Source organism: Vipera ursinii (genome assembly GCF_947247035.1).
Source record: "Vipera ursinii genome assembly, chromosome: 13".
Classification (NCBI taxonomy): Eukaryota; Metazoa; Chordata; class Lepidosauria; order Squamata; family Viperidae; genus Vipera; species Vipera ursinii.
Genome location: NC_139526.1, coordinates 2,510,666 through 2,526,267, shown reverse-complemented (window position 1 = coordinate 2,526,267; position 15,602 = coordinate 2,510,666). Strand labels below are relative to the sequence as shown.

General features: G+C 45.6%; 1 protein-coding gene across 1 annotated transcript in view; it reads left to right on the top strand.

The window, feature by feature from the left end:
• The window catches only part of PKD1 (polycystin 1, transient receptor potential channel interacting), a gene marked incomplete at its 5' end in the record, with an annotated part of 165,510 nt that overhangs the window by 137,399 nt on the left and 12,509 nt on the right, over window positions 1-15,602 (top strand). Inside the window, 10 exons of the mRNA XM_083373148.1 lie at window positions 3,250-3,460; window positions 5,262-5,388; window positions 8,316-8,432; window positions 10,516-10,565; window positions 11,175-11,377; window positions 12,268-12,373; window positions 12,631-12,749; window positions 13,277-13,479; window positions 14,127-14,321; window positions 14,519-14,658. Of these exons, the coding sequence (XP_083229274.1) occupies window positions 3,250-3,460; window positions 5,262-5,388; window positions 8,316-8,432; window positions 10,516-10,565; window positions 11,175-11,377; window positions 12,268-12,373; window positions 12,631-12,749; window positions 13,277-13,479; window positions 14,127-14,321; window positions 14,519-14,658 (1,471 nt within the window). The remainder of the gene's footprint in view (window positions 1-3,249; window positions 3,461-5,261; window positions 5,389-8,315; window positions 8,433-10,515; window positions 10,566-11,174; window positions 11,378-12,267; window positions 12,374-12,630; window positions 12,750-13,276; window positions 13,480-14,126; window positions 14,322-14,518; window positions 14,659-15,602) is intronic.

Here is a 15,602-nt window from a genome sequence, read left to right as displayed (position 1 = left end):
ATAGATAGATAGATAGATAGATTGATAGATAGATAGATAGATAGATAGATAGACAGACATGATAGATAGATAGATAGATAGATAGATGATAGATAGATAGATAGATGATAGATTGATAGATAGATAGATAGATAGACAGACATGATAGATAGATAGATAGATAGATAGATAGATAGACAGACATGATAGATAGACAGACATGATAGATAGATAGATAGATAGATAGATAGATAGATAGACAGACATGATAGATAGATAGATAGATAGATAGATAGATAGATAGATGATTGATAGATAGATAGATAGATAGATAGATAGATGATAGATTGATAGATAGATAGATAGATAGATAGATGATAGATAGATAGATAGATAGATAGATAGATAGATAGACAGACATGATAGATAGATAGATAGATAGATAGATAGATAGATAGATAGATAGATAGATAGATGATAGATTGATAGATAGATAGACAGACATGATAGATAGATAGATAGATAGATAGACAGACATGATAGATAGACAGACATGATAGATAGACAGACATGATAGATAGATAGATAGATAGATAGATAGACAGACATGATAGATAGATAGATAGATAGATAGATAGATAGATGATTGATAGATAGATAGATAGATAGATAGATAGATAGATAGATAGATGATAGATTGATAGATAGATAGATAGATAGATAGATAGATGATAGATAGATAGATAGATAGATAGACAGACATGATAGATAGATAGATAGATAGATAGATAGATAGATAGATAGATAGATGATAGATTGATAGATAGATAGATAGATAGATAGACAGACATGATAGATAGATAGATAGATAGACAGACATGATAGATAGATAGACAGACATGATAGATAGATAGATAGATAGATAGATAGATAGATAGATAGATAGACAGACATGATAGATAGATAGACAGACATGATAGATAGATAGATAGATAGATAGATAGATAGATAGACAGACATGATATATAGATAGATAGATAGATGATAGATTGATAGATAGATAGATAGATAGATGATAGATTGATAGATAGATAGATAGATAGATAGATAGATAGATAGATAGATAGATGATAGATTGATAGATAGATAGATAGATAGATAGATAGACAGACATGATAGATAGATAGATAGATAGATAGATAGATAGATAGATAGATAGATAGATAGATAGATAGATAGACAGACATGATAGATAGATAGATAGACAGACATGATAGATTGATATAGATAGATAGATAGATAGATAGATAGACAGACATGATAGATAGATAGATAGATAGATAGATAGATAGATAAATAGACAGACATGATAGATAGATAGATAGATAGATAGATAGATAGATAGATGATAGATTGATAGATAGATAGATAGATAGATGATAGATTGATAGATAGATAGATAGATAGATAGATGATAGATTGATAGATAGATAGATAGATAGACAGACATGATAGATAGATAGATAGATAGATAGATAAATAGACAGACATGATAGATAGATAGATAGATAGATAGATAGATGATAGATTGATAGATAGATAGATAGATAGATGATAGATTGATAGATAGATAGATAGATAGATAGATAGATAGATAGATGATAGATTGATAGATAGATAGATAGATAGACAGACATGATAGATAGATAGATAGATAGATAGATAGATAGATAGATAGATAGATAGATAGATAGACAGATGATAGATATATAGATAGACAGACATGATAGATAGATAGATAGATAGATAGATAGATAGATAGATAGATAGATAGATAGACAGACATGATAGATAGATAGACAGACATGATAGATAGATAGATAGATAGATAGAGAGACATGATAGATAGATAGATAGATAGATAGATAGATAGATAGATAGATGATAGATTGATAGATAGATAGATAGATAGATAGATAGATGATAGATAGATAGATAGATAGATAGATAGATGATAGATTGATAGATAGATAGATAGATAGATAGATAGATAGATAGATAGACAGACATGATAGATAGATAGATAGATAGATAGATAGATAGATAGATAGATAGATAGACATGATAGATAGATAGACAGACATGATAGATTGATAGATAGATAGATAGATAGATAGATAGATAGATAGATAGATAGATAGACAGACATGATAGATAGATAGATAGATAGATAGATAGATAGATAGATAGATAGATAGATAGATAGATAGACAGACATGATAGATAGATAGATAGACAGACATGATAGATTGATAGATAGATAGATAGATAGATAGATAGATAGATAGATAGACAGACAGACATGATAGATAGATAGATAGATAGATAGATAGATAGATAGATAGATAGATAGATAGATAGATAGACAGACATGATAGATAGATAGACAGACATGATAGATAGATAGATAGATAGATAGATAGATAGATAGATAGATAGATAGATAGACAGACATGATAGATAGATAGATAGATAGATAGATAGATAGATAGATAGATGATAGATTTATAGATAGATAGATAGATAGATAGATAGATAGATAGATAGATAGATAGATGATAGATAGATAGATAGATAGATAGATAGATAGATAGATGATAGATTGATAGATAGATAGATAGATAGATAGATAGATAGATAGACAGACATGATAGATAGATAGACAGACATGATAGATTGATAGATAGATAGATAGATAGATAGATAGATAGATAGATAGATAGATAGATAGATAGACAGACATGATAGATAGATAGATAGATAGATAGATAGATAGATAGATAGATAGATAGATAGATAGATAGATAGATAGATGATAGGTAGATCAGAGAGAGAGAGAGAAAGCCAGCCAGGCAGACAGAATGAAAACTGGCTCAGTGGAGGAGGAAGGAGGAGCCAGAGGGATCCAGCCTGAGGGAGCTAATAGCCCTGCTTGGCTTGAGTCTTCACAGCAAGGGCAAAATGGCTGCCCCAGATCAGATGCCACTTTTCAGGGAAGGGAAACACGAAAGGCCTGAACGTGGGAGAGCAACACTCTTTAGCAAGAGGTCCTTGAAGCCCGAAAGGAGCACCAGTGATCTTCTCAAAGATTCCCCTTCCACTCTCACTTGGAATTCTGGGAGTTGAAGTCCGCAAGTCATAGGGCCGCCGTTCCCCACCTCTGCTCGATACACTTCCCTGCAGATTTCACCCGTTTCTCTCTCTCTGCAGGTGAGGCAGACCTGAGGAACTTCTTGCGGATCTTCCTTGGCGAGCTGCAGCGGGGATTCTTTGAGAGGCACGTCTGGCTCTCCCTGTGGGACCGGCCACCTCGCAGCCGCTTCACCCGGGTCCAGAGGGCATCATGCTGCTGCCTCCTCATCTTCCTCTTCCTCTGTGCCAATGCTGTATGGTACGGGGTTGTGGCAGATGCCAACTTCAGGTGAGCCACCAGCATCAGACGTGCTCGAAGTGCTGGGGCCTTCTCTGCCCCCCTCCACTGAAAGGAGAATCTACCAGGGTCTCTGCACAAGGCTGCAGGAAAGAGGAAGGAATAAAAGGCCCAGAAATGACAGCCCCAAATTGTTCTTCCTCTTCAAAATTCAATTTAGCCCCCCCCCCGGTTCCTAAAGGGGTGACTTTCCCATGCTCCCCTCATGGCCTCTGTTTAAACTGCTCAGGAGACTGTGGCCTTCACTGACAGCAGAAGAACATCGGTGAACCTCCCTCTGGGTCTTTTTGTGCCCCAGAGACAGGAGGGCCTTCCCTAAGTTAGCAGCAATTATCCGCCTGCAGGGACCCCCCTTCAGTCCAAAGGAGAGAGATTCTGGAGCCCAGTTTGAGTAGTGCTGCCCTGCGTGGGAGGAGGATAAAAGACAGGCCCAAAGGTGCTTTTTCAAAAGGCAACTGGACTGGCCTTGTTTTTCCTTGAAGACGTTTGGCTTCTCCTCCAAGGAGCTTCTTCAGTTCTTCAGTCAGAACTGAAGAAGCTTCTTGAATAAGAAGCGAAACGTCTTCAACGAAATAGAAGGAAAGTCCAGCCTGGATATCTGAGAATCTCCATAGACCTCAACAAAAGACAGCAGGTGTCAGTCAAGGGGCTCCAAACGGGAAACAGCTTCTTTGCGCCATCTTTGAGTCCCATGCAAAGGGCCGGGCGCTCAAGACAGAGCAAGATTTGCACCAATTTATTTTTAATTGTTAAATCTTAAGTTAAATTAAATCTTAATTTAAACTCTGCCATGTTTAATAATTCCACCTCTTTGTTATATTACCTGGAGGTCTCTGCAAGCCTTGGCGTCCTTTTCTTTTTTCTGGGCATAATGGCAAGAGAGGGCAGAGGAAGGCAGCTGGGCACCTCCTTTCCTCCTACTCCGTTCACAGAATTGACCCTTTGGGCCTCCCCTCTCTGCAAAAGGGCTTTTCTGCTGTCTAGATTCTCCACGTGCTTCAATCTAGACTGGTGCAACCTCAGGGCAGGATACTCAGTGTAAAACTCCCTGGGATTTTCGTTTTGTTTCATCCTATGTGAAAAAAATCTCTCTTCTCAAAATTTATTGTTTTAATATAAAAAAGTGCAGGGAGGAAGAAATACGAAAACAGAACTGTAATATATAATTTCCTAGTACAGGGGTAGGCAACCTCGGCTCTTTTATGACTCATGGACTTCAACTCCCAGAATTCCTGAGTCAGCATAGCTGACTCAGGAATTCTGGGAGTTGAAGTCCATGAGTCATAAAAGAGCCGAGGTTGCCTACCCCTGTCCTAGTATATACAGGAAATTAAGCAGCTTCATTTTTAACGTGTCATTAACAAGCTGCCTGGAACAGCATTGATTGATTGATCTTTCCATTTCGTCCATACAGAATCCAGTCTTTTCAAAACCCTAATCTGTTTCAGTGATCCAAGTTTGTAAATCCGCAATTACACTATCTTTCTAGCCTTAAATAATAATATTGCTATATAAGTTATTACTTTTCATACAGTTAATAAAGCCAAAATACTAAGCCCAGCTCCCCTCATCTGAGCCACCCGTTTTATTCTCCCCACGGAGTGCAGTTGAAAGGTTCCTGAAAGAGGAGCTGGTGCTGAGGTCCCCCGAGAAGCAGAAAAAGCTCCTTTCTCCCTAACCACCTAGAACACCATACAGCATTGATATGAAAGCACCTTCTACATTTTCTGGAATCTTAATCACAGACAGACAAACAGCTTCCAACTGACATTTTTCTTTGGTCTGTTTTTAGTCAAGTGCCCATCTCCACCCTGATCCCGGTTAATGGCGAGACAGTCTTGGTTGGCTTGGTCTCCAGTTTGGTGGTTTATCCTCTTTACCTGGTTCTCCTGTTCCTATTCCGGATGGCACGGAGCAAGGTAACAATGCAAGACAGTCCTGGAATGTGGAGTTCAGAATAGCCCTGTTACCTGGGAAGTCCAAAAGAATTCGGTTTAAGGGTTCCACAGTGCCCCCACTCTTAAACATGTCCCAAAAGTGCCGTCTCAAAAGTCAGCTGGATTTTTTCCTTGAGGACGTTTCTCTTCTTATCCAAGAAGCTTCTTCAGTTCTGACTGAATGGTAGAAAAATAGAAGGATTTAGAAAGGAATATATAACTGAAGAAGATTCTTGGATGAGAAGTGAAATGTCTTCAAGGAAAAACAAAGAAAGTCCAGTTGACTTTTGAATAAGCATCTTTGGGACAACCTTGGATGACTGAGAATCTCCATAGACAACTCTTAAAGATACTTGGTTTCAGAACTTACTCAGAGTTCAGTCTCCTTGGAATAAAGTTGTTGGAATTTGCTGTCTTGTAATACTTGTACTATCTGTTATTGATTATACTGACACTACAGGAATCTCCAAGGACTCAACAGTTAAATTTTTATAGCAATCTTCCAGATTTTTAAGTAGTGATGTTCCAGTTGAAAAAATATTTTTCCATTATTTTGTAATAAGAAACTTGGCAGCTAAAAATAGCATTGGTTTTAATTTTCTACGTTGCATCAATTTTGATGCCTTGAAAAATAAGGGCAGTAAACCAACAGCAGCAGCCACAGCATTCATTGTGAAAGATCTCAAGGTGATTTTTCCAACTTCCTTCAAATATTTTTAACCTAAAGAAATGCTTTTAACCTAAAGAAATTTAGGTTACAAGCAGGAGAGCCTGTATCATCTCAGACAAGTGACTGTCCAGTCTCTTCTTAAAAATCTCCAGTGATGGAGCGCTCATGATTTCTGGTGGCAAGCTGTTCCACTGGTTAATTGTCGTCACTGTTAGGAACTTTCTCCTTAATTCCAGGTTGCTTCCCTCTTTGATCAGTTTCCAACCATTGTTTCTTGTCCTGCCCTCAGATGCTTTGGAGAAGAGGTTGACCCCTTCCTCTTTGTGGCAGCCCCTCAGATATTGGAACAGTGCTATCATGTCACCTCTAGTCCTTCTTTTTGCTAGACTAAAGGTAAAGGTTCCCCCGCACATGCGTGCTAGTCGTTTCCGACTCTAGGGGCCGGTGCTCATCTCCGTTTCAAAGCCGAAAAGCCAGCGCTTGTCCGAGGACGTCTCTGTGGTCATGTGGCCGGCATGACCAGATGCCAAAGGCGCACGGAACGCTGTTACCTTCCTGCCGTAGCGGTCCCTATTTTTCTACTTGCATTTTTACGTGCTTTCGAACTGCTAGGTTGGCAGAAGCTGGGACGAGTAACAGGTGCTCACTCTGCTACGCGACACTCGGGATTCGACCCGCCAAACTGCCGATCTTCTGATCGACAAGCTCAGCATCTTAACCCACTGAGCCACCGCATCCCTTTCTCTAGACTAGTCATACCCAAATCCTGCAGTCGTTCTTCATATGTTTTAGTCTCCAGTCCTTTAATCATCTTAGTTGCTCTTCTCTGCATTTTTTTCCAAAGTTCAACACCTTTTTTGTAATGTGGTGACCAAAACTGGATGCATATTCCAGGTATGGTCTTGCTAAGGCTTTATAAAGCGGTACTAATACTTCACGTAATTTTGATTCTATGCCTCTGTTTATATAATCAAGGATTGTATTAGGTTTTTTGGCTGCTGCCGCACACTGCTGCCTCATGGTCAAGTGATCGTCCACTAGGACTCCAAGGTCCCTCTCACAGTTGCTGTTTTAGAGCCTGTTTTGTACTTGTACCTTTGGTTTTTCCTGCCCAGGTGTAAAACCTTGCTTTTCTCCACATTACATTTAATGTTGTTGTTCAAGTCTGTCAAGTTCTTTTTGGATCCTGAGCTTGTCTTTTGGGGTGGGTACCTGCAGGGACATTAGAGAAGTCAAGATGTCAAAAGTCAGCAGAGGGAGGGCCATTCTACCTGAGCAATGTGCTTGTTGGGTCTCTCCGATGGGGGGTTCTGCCTTAGGAAGAGCAGCTGAATTCCTGCTTGATGCCAACAGCCATCTTATTCACATCTCCGACTTGTTTGGTGGCAGCTTTGTGAATCATAGAAACATCAGTAATTAGGTTCCGGCTGGCTTTCCCCCACTATTTCTTTTGAAACGAGTCTGAGGTGTCTTCAGTGCAAGTGAAAACAAGCTGGCTGAGAGTCATCTGTGGAGATTCTCAGCCTTCCGGGTCACGGTTGTCCCAAAGGTGCTTTTTCAAAAAGCAACCGGACTTTCTCTGCTTTTACTTGAAGACATTTCACTTCTCATGCAAGAAGCTTCTTCAGTTCTAACTCTAACTAGCGAAACCTCTTCAAGGAAAAACAAAGTCCCCTTGCCTTTTGAAAAAGCACCTTTGGGACAAGCTGACTGAGAGGCAGATATAAATCTGCTTTCTGTCCCCCCAGCCCCCTCCCTCAAGCTGTTCTGCACCAGCCTGCTACCGGCCCTGCAGAAAAAGCAGGGACAACCCCTTTACAAATGGCAAGAGGCTGGAATAAAGCCTGCCAAATTTATTAACATAAAACAGACACCAACCATGAAACAGGAGCTATGAAACAGGAACTATTCAAGCGGTTGCCTTCAGCAAACCAGCCCTCCCACACATTCCCCTTTTATACAGTTCAGGGCGTGGCTTCTCTCTGCCTCCTTCCGAGAAGCCCCATTGCCTTCCTCTGTTTACTCCTGATTGACTGCCTCCTGCGTCGGGCGTCCTTGAACAGGGCCAGCTGTGGGTCATCTTCATCCACGCTGTCAGGCTCACACAGCTGGGTCTCCTCAAGGCCATCATCAGCAAGCTCTTCAACACCCCCCTCCTCCTCCTCTGAGTCGTCCGACCCAACTGCCGAACCCACAGGCTGACCCTGAATCACAACACAAGCAGCCATCTCTCCTGCAGGTGAACGTCAGCCAGTCTCTGGCCCACTCAGACCAGCAGTCCCTGGAGATTGACAACTACCTGGACTCATCGCTTCTGGAGAGCTCCTTCATCACTTTCCCCGGCCTTCGGACAGAGGTGAGGAGCACCAGGGCTTCCCTCTTTCCCTCCACGCCCGCGGGCAGCCTCTGCCCGTTCCTGGCCTCTTTTCTTCTGCCGCCTGCAGTGTTTCCTTGTGCCTGGCCAGGTCGCCATCTTCTCAGTGACCCTTTCGGAGATGCTTTTCCTGGAGGAGAGCAAAGAAGGAGCCAGGCATGATTTGGTTATTTAAGTAATTTTTATTAACGCTCCCCCCCATCTGTAGTAAGGGACTCTGGGTGATGAACCATCGTAAAACAATTAAAAACCATTACGATGCAATGCGAAATTAATAAATATAGCAGTTGAGGAAAAAAACACATAGGTATGAAACAGGGCCCTTCACATCCTCAGGGCCCGCGGGATGGGCGCAGAGGCACGTCTTCAAGGCTTTATGGAAGCCCAACAGGGTTGGGTTCCTCCTGAACTCTGAGGGGAGAATGTTCCAGAGGGCAGGGGCTGCGGCAGAGAAGACATGTCCCCTGTCCCCGTTCTTTGGCTGGAGGGACCCGTAATATGCCCAACCTGTCCAACCAAACTGGACCGCAGAAAACACCGGGAGAAGACGGTCTCTTGAGTCACCTGGTCCCAAGCCATGAAGGGAACACACGGACACACACAGGCAACCAATGGAGTTCACGTAATAGTGATGCTACTTGTGTCAAATATCCAACACCATTTACTACTTGTGCAGCTGCATTTTTGTATCGGTTGAGGCTTCCAAATGCTTTCAAGATAAGAGAACCTTTATTGTCACTCTCTTCTGTGAACACACTGGCACACATTAACAAAATGAAATTCTGATGCCTGTGTTTGAAAGAAAATATAGATATATACCCATGGACACAGTGGTGGGATTCAGCCAGTTCGCACCAGTTTGGCAGAACCGGTAGCTAATTTTTCGTTGCCCAGGCCCAGAACGGACTTCCGGAATCGGCATCCACACAGAGAACTGGTGGTTCACCTATTTGAATTCCACCACTGCATGCACATACGTGCACACACACACATATGCTATACACACACACAAACAGACATATATTGATCACAGTCCATTTTGAAAGCAGCAGAAAAAAGAGTTGCGAGTTAATATGGTACAAAGCTATTACTGAATCTAGTAACAAAGAAAACCGGCCATGGAGAGGATGTGTAGCGTCCCAGGCGATGCTCCAGACCCTGGTCAAGCAGCGCTTAAGTGAACATCCAATCATCAAAAAAGGAGGAACCTGCCCCACTTTATATCGGGGAGAACTGTGTAGAGAGAGTTTCCTCCTTTAAATTTCTGGGAGTCTACCTCTGCGAAGATCTGACCTGGAAAGTTAATACAACCCAGGTGGCTAGAAAGGCCCAACAGAGGCTTCACTTTCTTAGGGTCTTGTGGAAGAACAGGGTAGAACAACGGCTAATGACCCTCTTTTACCGGTCTACCATAGAGAGCGTCCTCTCGTATGGTATTGTGGTTTGGTATGCTGGTCTGACAGCCGCGTATAGGAAAGTATTACAGAGGGTGGTGAGCACAGCACAAGACCTTGTGGGCTGTCCCCTGACACCACTGGATGACCTCGCCAGGGCTCGTTGCCTTGGAAGAGTGAGGAAGACTCTCAGGGATGACTCACACCCTGGACGGTATCTCTTTACTCTCCTACCATCCGGTAGGAGATATAGGAATATAGCCAGCCGTACCAACAGGCTGGAAAATAGCTTTTATCCGTGGGCTGTTAGGCTTTTAAATGGGACATAATCTTATGCAGAATTGACTTGGGAGGCCGGTGTGTGGTGTAGTTGGTTCACATAGTGTGGTGGGATGGAGGGTTTGTTGTCACTGTGTGTTGGGGGGAGAGAGCACGGGGGGGGGGGAGGCTCAGCTAATCTCAATGTACACATGTTGTACTTTGACAATAAAGGTTTATTATTTTATTATTATCTTGTCCTCACCACCTTCCTGTCCGAAGCAGTAACACCTCCAAACCAGACAGTCAACCTACACGACAGGTTGCGTTCAATCGTCCCTCTGTAGAAAAGGCATCTGAAGGGCAGCCGATGGGCTGAACACTTGCCCCTTTCGCTCTCTCTTCCTTTACAGGCTTTTTCAGAGGAAACCAAAACCGATCTGATGCTGGACGATTCGAAAAGGTACTGACTGACAGCTTCTCTTTAGGAACAGCTCAGCTTCTTAAGAACAGCCAAGCTTGGCTCGGTGCTGCCACCTGCTGTTTGCAAGTAGAGTTTAGTTATTTGGGAACAAGGATGGGAAAAGTAGTCCAGAATTATGGTGATAAGTCATTGCGGTTGTTAAGCAGGTCACCACATGCCCGTGCCCAATTTTACAACTTTTTTTTGTAGTGGTCTTTAAGTGAATGTGGCGGTCGTTAAGCAAATCACTTTTACACAATGGGCGGTTTTTGCCAGAAATCAGAAGTAAATGCTAGACACTGGCAAAAATATTGAAAACTGTGGCCGTGTAACTGCAGGACACTGCAAACAGCCACAGAGTTATGCTGATTGCCAAATGCCCAATGGAGGAGGGGGTGCGGCCATCAGAACTTCAAAATTGGGTGGTAAGTGCTTTTTTTTTGGGGGGGGGGTTTCCATCAGAACTTCAAAGTCATTGACCATTTGTAACTTGAGGACTACCTGTACAAATCTTGAGACCGGGTTTGGAAGAAGGGGAAGCAGCCAGAGAGCTGTAAATGGAGAATTTGGGCTCAGCTTCCCTCTGTTCAATTCCCTCCTTCAATTCAGCCTGATCCGGTGGCAGTCCAATGAGGGCCTCCTCAACTGGCCAGACCTGCTCAGCGACCCCTCCATCATGGGCAACACCATCCAGAAGCTGAAGCGAGGGCGGACCAGCCGTCATCTCGGCCTCGAGGCTCCTTTGGCCCCTGAGGGGGACGGCCTGACGCCGGCCTTTCCCCAGCCCCAAGCCAGATACTTCTCTGCTTCCGGTAAGGAGGGGGTGTAGAAGCCCCGGGAGTTTGTGGAGGCCTTGCAAGGGACTTTGAGGTCCGGTATAGAATTGCCCCTTGGATCTGGGCTGCCCAGATGGGGACCCTGTGTGAAGAATCGGAGGGGTTTCCTTGAGGCCGTGAGAGGAAGAACAAGAGGGGCTGTGACAGGTTCTCAGGGTACCTGCAAGGTGGTCTGAAGCTCTGTTAGATTTTTATAAGCCTCCTGTGTGTGGTGCACAATACAAATGGGCAGGCCCTTGATTGCACCATCATGCCTTGGTTTGACCACCCTGGAGTCCCCTTGGATGTAGGATATCTCTGCATTAGAAAGTGCTTTGCAATGTAGAGCCAGGAAAAACTCTGGGCTCCACACATTATCCACACTCAGCGCAAAATCAAGATTTTAAAACACTGGTTTGTTGAACCTCGCTAAGCCAAATCAAGCCATTTTGAGTGCAGTGGGCCTTCCTGTTTCGCCTCGACCTGCCCAGGGCCCCCAGAGTCCTCAGGAGGGGGATTCCCCCCCCTATTGGGAGGCCAGGCCTAAACGTCTCAGCCGTTCTCCCCCCAGCCTCTCAGGCTGGAAGGAGGGAGGATTCTTTGACTGGGATGACAGTGGCTCGTGCAGAGGAGACCTGGCCAAGGGTCTTGATTTTTTCTCCCTCCCCTTACCCATTTCCCATGGGGTTTTCCACGCAGGGCCCAGAGAAGATGGCCTGTGGGTGGGAGGAGGTCTCCCTTCCCAGCAATCGTGCAGTGCGTTCTGTTGGCGTGGTGGAACGCTTGGTCTTGTGAACCTATTGGGAAGACAGGCCCCACACACCCTCCGCAACACCCATCAGAGGTACCATCTGCCCTGAGAACTTGGTTTATTCTTCCCATAGCAGATGAAGATCTGATACGGCAGATTCTTGCAGATGGAGCTGGTGGCGTCCCTCATCTTCAGGAAGTGGGAAACTGCCCCAAGGTTGAAACAGACCTCCTCTCTGGGCTGTAAGTCTGTGGGGAGGGAAAGGGGTATATGGGGGGGGACTCTCACAAATACCCCCTCCCATTCCTCTGGGTTGAGTTTGTGTGTGTGTGATGCAACATATGCAAAGGGGGTGGTGCGTTGTGTAGGGTTTGCCCTGGGCCTCCCAGCTGGTGAACCAGGAGGCATCTGCGCTGAGAGGCGAGTGGCTGGACCTGAAAAGTCTTAGTTTCTTCCTGCCGATATCTGAAGGTGTTCCTACATTAAATTATTCCGGTAGGTCAAACATGCCAGGAGACAAGACGGAAGCGATCGTGTTGCAGAGGCTGAACGAGAAAGGCCACAGCGTGGCGGTCCCTGGACGGGAATTGAATCATTCTGCCAAATCGACCCGAACAGGTAACCTCGTTTTGGCCATGTGGGCCGCCTGGGAAAATGCAAAGTCCTCAGGCCTCCCACGTCCCTTCTGAATAAAGCCTGCAGAGACCTGGAGCTTATAACTTTCAGGAGTCTCACAGTTGCCTTCCTGGTGGGATTTTAGCGCCAGGACGCCTGGAGGTCGATGGGAGAATTGTCCTCCAGGTGCCATGATGGGTTGAGCTTTTTCCCAAATAGCGTCTGTTCCCCTCTCCCTGCAGCTCAGTTGTGACTGTTTTGCTTCTCTGCCTCCTTGTTAAATAAGCCCTAAATTCTTACCCTGTGTGGGGCTTCCACAAAGTTAGGGGTCAACTTTGCACACCTTTCGTGTATTTGTTGCATTCCGGTGAGGACACGGGAATACCCCACGAAAGCAACTGGGTGCAGTCCTTAGATTCCTGCAGGCCTCACGAAGGCATGAAGGCTCTGCTAAGTGTGGCTCTCGCACTCCTGCGCCGGCTGGGGAACTGCACCAAGATTTACCCTCCCACCCCATTTCTCGCCTGCAGTTGTGGACCACACTCTCCGGAAGCGCCTGCTGCCCTCTTGGTGCTCCTACTTGGCACACGCCATCAGCATCCTCCTCCTCCTCGTCTGCTTTGGGATCTCAGTGTGGATCGGAGTGGGGTTCAGCTCCAGCGTGGCCCTCATGTGGCTGATCTCAGGGATTTTTAGCTTCCTCTCCTCCTTTTTGCTCTGGGAACCCCTCAAGGTAAGTCCTGGTAAAAGACAAGACTTAGAAGAGCAGTCTGGGTTCCTTCCTCCGCACACTCTGCTAGCCGGTTCCTGTTCTCTCTGGCCACGTTCCAGTCCTTACCTCCCCCTCATTTTCACGTTCCGTCTTTTGTTTGTTTGTGTTGCTAAAATTCGAGTAGGCATCCAACAAATATTTCTGCCTATTGTCTCCCACCTCCAAGAGAAACTGGGATGTCAAAATTGCTGTGGAGAAATTCTGCCTCAACTTGGCCTTCAGGAACCTGCCTGCAGCTCCTGGTTGGTCCTGGTGGCTGAATTATTTGCAGATCCGCCTCTTATCTTCTCCTTGGGAAGATCCAGGCTGGAAGGGCAGAGAGCCGGTTCTGCAAAGGGAGAGGAACCTAGACCCTGGCACGATACGCAGGGATTGTTGAGGGCAGTTGCACCTGGAGCGTTTCCCCCTTGTGGCCCAACACAAATTCAGGAGTGTCCGTTCAGAGCATTGTGGACAGGAGGAGCGATAGGTTAGCCCAAAAAGAGGCCGTTGATTTAACTAACCGATACTCCCCTGAATGGGCGGGGTGTGTGCGTGTTGTGTGAGGTGATCTGCAACGTCCCTTCCCGCTCCAGGGCTCTGACCTTTCGCCTGGCCTGTACCTGCAGATCCTCCTGGAAGCCCTGTACTTTTCTCTGGTGGCCAAGCGCCTGCACCCCGAGGAGGACGACACCCTGGTGGAGCAGCCCTTTGTGGAGCACGTCTCGGAGAAGATTGGGAGGGTCCGCCCCCCCCAGGGCTTTGCTCTTTTCCAGGCCAAGGAGGAGGCCAGAAAGGTCAAGCTTCTGCACAGCCTGCTCAAGGTGAAGAGGGGGAGGGTGTCGGCTGCCCAGCGAGGGCAGAAAGAGGAAACGGGGCCTCTGATGATGGCCCTCTCCTCCTCTGGTGTCCCGATTCAAAGGGGAGAGATCCCGGAGCAAAACGGCCTCTCCCGGCCTGGTCTGGGGGCCGCTTTGGACTCTTCGGAAGAGTGGCAAGTCCCTCTCTCTGTTTCTCCTAGAACTGCTTTGTCTACATGCTGTTCCTGCTGGTCGTCCTCCTCGCCAACTATGGCGGGCCTTCACACAACAGCCAGGCGTTTCTTTTGCAAAAGTCCATCAAGCAGCAGCTCGGCATCAGGCAGTTCCTGGATATCAAGAGGTATTTCTGCTGCCTGGTCCTGCTGCTTACATCCTTAGCCTTGTAGACGTTTTGACGCTCCTCAACTGAACACCAGCTGAACCCTTCCTAGAGCTCTGCAGTCCACAGAATATTCTCCCTAAGTTTGCAGATGCCTTGAGAAATGTCACACCCAAGAACTAAAGCTTGTTTATTGGAGGCTAAAAGATTGTCTGGACCCTTGTCAGCGGTGGGAGTGGGGTTTTTTTAAAATCCCATTTATATCCCGCCCTTCTCTGAAGACTCAGGGCGGCTTACAATTTAAAGCACAAATCAATGTGCTTAGCAGTAGCCTTCATTCTATGTATATGCCTGCTTATTAGGGCTTTCACACACACCCCAAGCGGCATTATTACAAAGTCATCTTAATTGCCCCCAACAATCTGGGTCCTCATTTTACCTACCTTGGAAGGATGGAAGGCTGAGTCAACCTTGAGCCTGGTGGGACTCGAACCTGCACTAATTGCAGGCAGCTGGTGTTACTTAAGGAGGCATTAGCCCACTTCTCCATTGAGGCTCCACCAAGGGTTTCATGTCTGGAGGCAACATCTCGGTCACGCTTGGTCAAGAACCTTCAAGAACAGGGACGTGGGTGGTACAACCCTCTTGGCCCTCCTGGAACCTTCGGTGGTATTGCTCTGGATTGACTGCAGGAAATCGGAGTAGGAGGCCTGATCTGTGGTGGTGGTTCTCCTCCTGTCTCTGGCCGGCTCCAGTTGGGACGGGAGGGGGGAGAGGATTCAAAGCGAGATGGACGAGCCTCACTATGTCCATAGAACAGCCCAGCAACCTGAGCTGCCCTGGTGGCCAGTTGGCTTCAGGAGCAATTCCAGGTGCTGGTTCTCACCTCTCCGCTTGGCCTTACCCAGGCTCGGTATTTGGCGGTCCACCGTGCTGTTTGCTCCCACAGGGCTGGCTGGCTTTGA